This window comes from Camellia sinensis, chromosome 11 (genome assembly GCF_055761805.1).
Source record: "Camellia sinensis isolate YWXY chromosome 11, ASM5576180v1, whole genome shotgun sequence".
Lineage (NCBI taxonomy): Eukaryota > Viridiplantae > Streptophyta > Magnoliopsida > Ericales > Theaceae > Camellia > Camellia sinensis.
Genome location: NC_138971.1, coordinates 84,099,108 through 84,108,152, shown reverse-complemented (window position 1 = coordinate 84,108,152; position 9,045 = coordinate 84,099,108). Strand labels below are relative to the sequence as shown.

The 9,045-nt window shown below is 40.2% G+C and overlaps 1 protein-coding gene across 1 annotated transcript; it reads left to right on the top strand.

The window, feature by feature from the left end:
* The first annotated feature begins 2,427 nt into the window (after positions 1 to 2,427).
* LOC145802453 (uncharacterized) lies at positions 2,428 to 5,477 on the top strand. Its single transcript, XM_082895173.1, has 4 exons — positions 2,428 to 3,371; positions 3,739 to 3,922; positions 4,317 to 4,760; positions 4,860 to 5,477. The coding sequence occupies exons 1-4, from the start codon at positions 2,428 to 2,430 to the stop codon at positions 5,475 to 5,477; spliced, it is 2,190 nt and encodes a 729-aa protein (XP_082751299.1).
* Positions 5,478 to 9,045: the final 3,568 nt, after the last annotated feature.

Here is a 9,045-nt window from a genome sequence, read left to right as displayed (position 1 = left end):
CCGTTAATTTTCATCCCAATTCCCTTTCATTTCCCTAGCTTTCTCTTTTTCCTCTTGCTCTCTCCATCCTACTCTAACCTTCTCTCTTTTGCTCTAGGAACTAATTAGCTTAGGCAACTAGTAGTATCATTAGCTTAGGTGGCCAAGTTTAGCTCAAACTAATCTTTCTTAGCCTCCAAGAAAGAGAATATACGGAGTAATTGTAGCTTAACGATATTACTTTTACCTAAGCAACTCATTTAATGTTTTCTAAATCACCTAAGTGCTCAATTCCCTAGTCCAAAAGGATGAATCTGAATTCGCCTTACTTTTCATCGTATTTCCATTTCCTTTCTAGACTTTCTCCTCTACCACTCAGGAAGAAAGATTCTCTCTAACTCTCTCCGTCCGTCCTTCTAGAACGTTCTCTCTTTTATTGTAGGAACAAATTTGCTTAGTCATTATCTTAAGAGGCCAAGCTTCACACAAACTAATCTTGATTAGCCTACAAGACTGAGAATTTACAGGGTAATTGTAGCTAAACGATATTAGTTTAACTTAAGCAACTCATTTCATGTTTTCTAAATCACCTAAGTGCTCAGTTCTCAAGTCCAAACTGATGAATTTGAATTTCCTTTAATTTTCTTCCTAATTCCCTGTCGTCTCTCTAACTTCCTGTTTTTTCCCTAACTCTCTCCGTCCTTCTCCAACCTTTTCTCTTTTCTTCTACAAACCAATTAGCATAGGCAACTATTAGTATTATTGGCTTAGGTGGCTAAGTTTACCTCCAACTAATCTTTCTTAGCCTCCAAGAAAGAGAATATACGGAGTAATGGTAGCTTAACGATATTACCTTTACCTAAGCAACTCATTTAATGTTTTCTAAATCACCTAAGTGTTCAATTCTCAAGTCCAAAAAGTTGAATTTCAATTCGCATCATATTTCCCTTTCTTTGCCCAAACTTTCTCTTCCACCACCAAGGAAGAACGATTTTCTCTAACCCCCTCCGTCCTTCTAGAACCTTCGCTCTTGTATTGCAGAAACTAATTAGCTTAGGCAGCTATCAATTTCATTGGCTTAAGAGGCCAAGTTTCACTCAAACTAATCTTGCTTAGCCTCCAAGAAAGGTAATTTACGGAAAAATCGTAGCTTATCGTTAATAGTTTAACTTAAGCAACTCGTTCCATGTTTTCTAAATCACCTAAGTGTTCAATTCTCATATCCAAATCGATGAATTTCAATTCCCTGTAAGTTTCATTCTATTTACCTCCCTTTTCCCCAACTATCTCTTCTAGTTCTCAGGAAGAAAGTTTCTCTCTAACTCTCTCCTCCCCTCTCTCTTTTTTTCTAGGAACCAATTAGCTTAGGCAACGAACAGTTTCATTAGCTTAAGTGGCCAAGTTTAACTTGAACTAATCTTGCTAAGCCTGCAGAAAAGAGATTTTATGTTAGAAAAAAAAATGGGTTAGCGTGAGAGGCTCCTCCTTCTCTCTAGAAACTTCGTTTCTAGGGTTTGCATTCAATACTTCATTGAACTGTGGATCTTCGTTTGAAATGGAAACAAAAGATTTGAGTACTAAGGGGGACATTAATGCCATACTAAATGAAGAGAGAGGTAGCAAGTTGAGTGGTCTTAGTGGGTCGTATGGTGAGTTTAGCCCTAAACGTCTAAATCTCTCAGAAATAGAGTTAGAAAACCTTGTTGTGCTTGCACAAAATAGTGAGAAAAAACTGAAAGGGGTTTCGGCGGCATCCATCCAGGGGATCTCAAATCGTCTTGCAGCTATAAAGGCTAGATCGGCGATGGAAGAGGATTCACATCCTTTTGTCAGATCCACCCTTGCTGATTTATCGACTCCGATAGTTCAATCGACAAAGTGGTCGGATAGGGTTGAAGGAGAGCTTCGATCTAAGCTTATGGATCTTCCAGATAGTGTTGAGGTCACAAAAAATCGGGGTATCACTCACCAACATGGAGCGATTGCTGAAACGGTGGATATTCCATTGGTTTCACAAGAGAAAAGAGATATTGACATGGGGGACCAAGATTTGGATGCTGATGAATCTGGTGCAGATGGAAGCCCTAAAGGGATCGCGAGCCAAACCGATCGTGTTTCTGATGAACCAGATCCCAACCCTAGAGGATCTGTGGGTAACACTCGAGGTGGGTTTCAAAACCATGGTCGTGGTACCAACCCTAATAATAGGGGTGGTCGTGGAGGCAGAGGGCCGTTTCGTGCCACTGAGGGTCGATCGTGGGCTAACGTGGCCTCATCTTCAATCCGGTCAGAGGTAAAGCTTAAATACTATCCCCCTAAACTAGACAGGACAAGATAGTAGTTGAGTTGCCTCCCCCCTAGCCTATGTTGAAATGGGAAGCTTGTCTGGTAGGGTACTTCATTGATAAAAATCTGCCGTATACGCTTATAAAAAATAATGCTAATAATATGTGGAAGAATAAGGGGCTGGTTGATATTTTGAAAAATGATGATGGGTTTTTCTTCTTTATGTTTGAAAATCGGGATTGTTGTATTGATGTCTTGGAGGGAGGACCATGGTATGTGGGAGGTTTCCTTCTCATATTGAAACAGTGGCATCGGATGATGAAACTGTCTAAGGAAGATAAGATAACCATCCCTATTTGGGTGAAATTCCATAATATTCCCCTGGAATATTGGGATGGAGATGGTTTAGGAAGAATAGCTAGTGCAGTGGGTATTCCATTGTTTATGGATCAACTTACCTCCTCGGGAAGTAGGATCTCCTTCGCTCGAGTGTGTGTGGATATTTCAGCTGAATCTGATTTCCCTGATAGTTTCCTAATTACAAGTGGTGATGTATCCATGAATATCCATGTGGAGTACAAGGGTGTACCATCAAGATGTATGCATTGTCATGTTTTTGGACATGAGACTAAGACCTGCCTCTCTACTCAAGTAACACATCTCATTGAGTTACAGAAGAACTCTGAAGGCAGGGTTGAAGTTGATGAGGGATGGACTACTGTGAAGGATAAGGGTAAAAGGAAAGTGGGGGACCAATCCTCCCCTTCTCAAGATGTCCCTATTGAAGCTGATAGCTCATCTGCAACTAAGAGGGGTGACCTAGTCCTTGAGTCTGAGGGGGCTGTTCCCCATCCAGAGGTTGTAGAACATGCTGCAACTGATACGGGCCAGATCGATGCCTCTCACTCTGAGGCTGTGGAAATTGCTAAGACCATAACCCCAGCAGCTGAGGAAATTATCAGAAATACAGAGGATGTGGGGGTAGAGGATATGAGAGCAAAACCTCCTGAAATGCAGGGGGGAAAGGAGGATGGTGGGCTAAAGGTTGGCAGCTCAACCAAGCAAAAGTCTTCTGGCAAATCAGGTAGCCAGAAGAAGAAAAGAAGGTAAAATTTGGTTGTTTTTTGTGGTGATCTGGTTGTGATTTCTTTTGTTGCTTATCATGTCTATTAAAACCTCTTTTTGGAATGTCAAAGGGTTTAACAACCCTTCAAAACATAAAGAAGTTATTGATTTTGTTAAAAAAGAAGATATTAAAATTATGAGCATTTTGGAGACAAAAGTTAAAATGGAAAATGAAGCTAAAATTTATTATAGTAGCTTTAAAAATTGGAAATTTTTGTCGAATTCTCAACCAAATCTGCCAGCGAGAATTTGGGTTTGCTGGGATCCAAATTTCTGCAATGTTTTGTTGGTCCAAAAATCAAACCAGTTTATTTTTGTTAAAGTGACTGTTTTTTAGGGTGATCTCAGCTTCTACTCTACTTTTGTTTACGCTGAAAATAAGCATGAGTTGAGGATCCCCTTGTTTTTTGATCTAAAGAAAATTGCTCTCAATCATGCTAGTCACCCCTCTGTTTTTCTTAGTGAGTTTAATGCTGTTCGCTTTTCATATGAGAAAATGGGGGGGAAGGAGAACTGGAGTCGTGCTAATGAGGTGTTTAATAGCATGGTTTTGGACTCTAAATTGGAAGACTTGTGTTATAAAGGGTGTCAATTTACTTGGTCTAATAAGCAGGGGGGTGGTAACTTCATTACCTCGAAAATTAATAGAGTCCTTGTCAATGAGAGGTGGTTAACTGTTAGCCCTAACTCATATGCCCTTTTCTTGCCCTCTGGAGTGTCTGATCACTCTCCTGTGATTATACAACTTGGTGGTGAGAAACGAAGTTTAAGAAGCCTTTCAAGTTTTTTGACTTTTGGGCTAACCACTATGATTTCCTCCCCAGAGTGTATGGTGTTTGGAGGAAATACATTAGGGGTTCTCCCATGTTCAGGGTTTGTCAAAAGCTTAAAACTCTTAAGCCCATTCTTAAAGATTTGAACAAAAGGAATATAGTGAGATTTCCACTCGGGTTGGAGTTGCCAAGGATCATCTTCTTAAATCTCAGATTAAGCTTGATAAAGATCCTTTAAATTTAACTCTTCAGGAGATTGAGAGGGCTGCTTATGTGAAATATGTTGACCTTAGTAAAGCTGAGGAGAGTCTTGCCCACCAGAAATCTCGTGTCCAATGGTTAGGCTTAAGGGATAGGAATTCCAAGTTCTTCTTTAGAAATGTTAAGGGAAATGTGAATAACGGGCGGATCCACAGTGTTGTGCTCCCTAATGGGGATAAAGTGACTAAAAGTGCTGAGGTTCATCACTCCTTTGTGGACTACTTCACAAATTTGTTTGGGAAACCTTTTGGTGACCAATATAATGGGTATGGTAGAATTAGTAGCCTTATCACCAAAAGAGTGTCTGAAAGTCAATATCAAAACCTTGCTAGGGAGGTTACTGAGAAAGAGATCATTGATGCATTCAAGTCCCTTAAAGCTAACAAAGCCCCGGGCCCCGATGGGTATTCTGCGGGTTTTTTTCTGAAATCCTAGGATATTGTGGGGAGAGAAGTTGTTGAAGCAATCAAATCTTTCTTTACATCGGGGGAGCTTCTTCAGGAATTAAATAGCACCTCTATTGCTTTGATTCCGAAGATCCCTAATACTGAAAAAGTGGGGGATTTTAGACCTATTTCGTGCTGCAACACTCTGTACAAATGTATTTCTAAGATCATTGCGGATAGGATTAAAGTTGTCCTTCATGATCTTATTGATCCTGTTCAATCAGCTTTTGTCCCTGGTAGGCGGATAGCCGATAATATTTTCCTTTCTCAGGAGCTCATGAGGGGCTATCATAAAGCCTCCCCCTCTCCAAGGTGTACCATGAAGGTGGACATCATGAAAGCCTACGATAATGTTAGATGGGATTTTGTTCTTGATGTCCTTACCACGATGGGTTTCCCCCCTAATATTATTCTTTGGATAAAAGCTTGCATGACTAGTCCCACTTACTCCATTTGCATTAATGGGAGTCTGCATGGTTACTTTAGGGGGGAGAGAGGTTTGAGGCAAGGTGACCCTATGTCCCCTTATCTCTTTGTTATTGTCATGGAAGTTCTCTCTAGAATTTTGGCTGAGAAAGCTTCCCATCCTGCCTTCAAATTCCATTAGAGATGTGATAAAACTAAGATTGTTAATTTATGTTTTGCGGATGATCTGATGATATTCTGTAAAGGGGATGTGCCTACTGTTCAATCCATCAAAATGGGGTTAGAAGAATTTAAGATTTTGTCTGGGCTGTCTCCTAGCCCTAATAAGAGTCACGTTTTCTTTTCTGGTTGTGATAAGCAGTTAAGAGATGAGATTCTTGGGGTTTATAATTTTAGTGAAGGCAATTTACCTGTGAGATACTTGGGGGTTCCTTTAGTTTCTACGAAACTTAAGGCCACTGATTGTGACCAACTTGTGGAGAGAATTACAAAAAGGATTAAAAGCTAGACAAATAAGTGCCTCACTTATGCTGGTAGAGCTCAGTTGATCCAATCTGTTCTATTCTCCATGCAAGTTTACTGGACTTCTTTATTCATCCTTCCAAAGAAGGTCATTAGATCTATAGAGAGTTTGTTTAGAGCTTTCTTTTGGTCTGGGTGTGAGTTAAAAAACCATGGGGCTAAGGTTTCTTGGGATAGAATTTGTTCTCCTAAGAAGGAAGGGGGATTGGGTTTTAAGTCCCTCACTGTGTGGAATAAGCCTGCCATTGCTAAACATGTCTAGTTTCTCTTCTCTGGGGGTGAGCAGTCAATGTGGTGTATTTGGGTAAAGTCCTATATTCTCAAAGGTAGGAGTTTTTGGAGAGTTAGGGTGCCAAATGACCCTTCCTGGCTTTGGAGGAAGATCCTCTCTCTTAGACCTATCATTTACCCTCTAATCAAACATAGGGTGGGAGATGGTTCTACTGTTGTTTTGTGGTTTGATAATTGGTACCCTATGGGGTCTTTGTGGGACAAATTTGGGGTTAGAATTGTGTATGATTCTGCTTTTGGTATAGATGCTAAGGTTAGTGAGATTGTGGAGGGTACTTTTTGGAGATGGCCTTGTCCCTCTTCATGGGAGCTTATGGACCTTATTGATAGCACTCCCCCCACTTTCCTCCCTGCTGGTGGGTCTGATGATGTTAGTTAGGGTCCTGCTACAAATGGCCAATTCACTATTCAATCTACTTGGCATTTCTTGAGGAAACACTTTGATCCTGTGAATTGGTCAACTCTTCTTTGGGGCCCTTATAATATCCCTAAGGTGAGCTTTGTGGTGTGGATGGCTATTCTTGGCAGATTAAATACTGGGGATAGGTTGCAAATCTTTGGTGTAACCCAATCTGTGGAGTGTGTATTCTGCCAGCATTCTTGTGAGGACCACAATCACCTTTTCTTTGAGTGTCCATTCTCGGAAAGGGTGTGGTCTTGCATTAAAGGTAAAATAAATGTAAATTGGCCCTCTATACATTGGGATGATTTGGTCCAGCTCATTGCTAAATCTGTGAAAGGCAAATCTCTAGGGGCTATTATCACCAAGCTTGCTTTTACATGTACTGTTTATCAGCTGTGGATTGCTAGGAATAATAGAGTGTTTAGCAAGGATATGGTCCCGGAAGAGGTGGTTATAAAGTGTATTGTGGATATGGTAAGGTTCAGGGTAATGCATATTACCAGTCTGAAGTCTCACCAAACTGACAGATGGTATCTTCAATCATGGAGACTTCCCCATACTATGTTGAAGCTTGCGGCAGCTGTTGTGAGGAATGAGAGTTCCTAAATTGTGGGTTGAGTGATGGTTAGCAAATACATTGTGGGGTTTCCTAATGTTTGTTATTGATATAGGTACATGGACTTCTGGTCAGCTGTTTGTTGAGTGTATGCCCCACAATCTGAGGGCCGAGTATAGTGTAAGGAGTAAACAATCACCCACCCCAATATCACTAGCCACATTGAGAGGAACTAACATGTTTTTATATATCATCTGTGATTTCTTTTGCAGGTATAGGGAGCATTGTTTTCCGAGTGATGTGAGCTTATATAATTGCGGGTTGAGTGTAGTGAGCATATATATGTGCGGTATACCAAGTAATCTATCATTGATTCTTGTATGTTCTACTGTTGATGAGCTTTTAATACTTTTGGGTATTTGCTGGTTGACAGGGTCTACTATCGTGTCTAGTAACTGCCCGGGTTGCATGGGTTGGCAGCAAACCATTTCTGTGGATGATGCTGTCTGGAGTTTGGTTGATTTGGTAAACAGTTCTGAATCATTGTTCTGGAGCAGGCTAGTTTCGTACAGATGGCTGCAAGAGACGCCTTTGTGTGAAGAAATTTTATTTTATTTACTTTGTTACATCTCTGAGTCTGGTAGTTACTTTTGGTTCTTATTAGATACTTTGATGGTGTTTTGGCCCACCCGTTCGGGATGTGCATGGGGATTTTCGTTTTGTTGCTTTTGGTTGCGTTATGTGACTTTGCAGAATTTAGATGGCTGGCTGTGTTCATGCGCCTCATTCCAACTTTATGTGGCCCATGAACACATCTTTTTTGGTTTAAAATGGCAAATCTTTGTGGTCGTTGGTTTTTTATTTGGACACATATTTTTTTATTTTCTTTTTTGTGGTTTCTTTAGTTTTGTCCCGTCTTTTTAGTGGCTTTTCTGCTAGGTTTTCCTTCTTGTTTTCGGTGCTTCTTCTATAGCTTTTGCTAGGGCCTGGGGTATGCCCCTTGTAGTGGTGTAAGTTTGTTGTCTTTTATTGTATGACTTATCCACCCAAAAAGAAAAGAGATTTTACTTAGTGATTGTGCAAAACCGTATTAGTCTAACCTAAGCATCTCATTTAAAGTTTTATAAATCACCTAAGTGTTCAATTCTCAACTCCAAGAGGATGAACTTGAATTCCCTTTAATTTTCATCCTAATTCCCTTTCTTTTCTCTAACTTTCTCTCCTACCACTCAAGCAGAAAGTTTTCCTCTAACTCTCTCCGTCCTTCTCCGACCCTCTCTCTTTTGTTCTAGGAACAAACTACCTTAGGCAACTATTAGTTTCACTAGCCTAAGCGGCCAAGTTTAACTCAAACTAATCTTTCTTAGCCTCCAAGAAAGAGAATATACGGTGCAATTGTAGCTTAACGACATTTCTTTTGCGTAAGCAACTCATTTAATGTTTTCTAAATCACCTAAGTGCTCAATTCTTAAGTCCAAAAAGATGAATTTGAATTCACCTTAATTTTCTTCGTATTTCCATTTCTTTTCTCTAACTTTCTCCTCTACCACTCAGGAACGAAGATTCTCTCTAACTCTCTCCGTCCTTCTAGAACGTTCTCTCTTTCATCGTAGGAACAAGTTAGCTTACTCATTATCTTAAGAGGCCAAGTTTCACGCAAACTAATCTTGATTAGCGCCCAAGAAAGAGAGTTTACGGAGTAATTGTTGCTTAACGATATTAGTTTAACTTAGACAACTCATTTCATGTTTTCTAAATCACCTAAGTGTTCAGTTCTCAAGCCCAATCGGACGAATTTAAATTCCCGTTAATTTTCATCCCAATTCCCTCTCATTCCCTAGCTTTCTCTTTTTCCTCTTGCTCTCTCCGTCCTACTCTAACCTTCTCCCTTTTGCTCTAGGAACTAATTAGCTTAGGCAACTATTAGTATCATTAGCTTAGGTGGCCAAGTTTAGCTCAAACTAATCTTTCTTAGCC

Coding starts and splice junctions, on each gene's coding strand:
- LOC145802453 (XM_082895173.1), top strand. CDS start 2,428: ATGTGGAAGAATAAGGGGCTGGTTGATATTTTGAAAAATGATGATGGG. Junction 3,372..3,738: donor AGCCAGAAGAAGAAAAGAAG/GTAAAATTTGGT, acceptor GGGTGATCTCAG/CTTCTACTCTACTTTTGTTT. Junction 4,761..4,859: donor ATCAAAACCTTGCTAGGGAG/GTTACTGAGAAA, acceptor CTGAAATCCTAG/GATATTGTGGGGAGAGAAGT.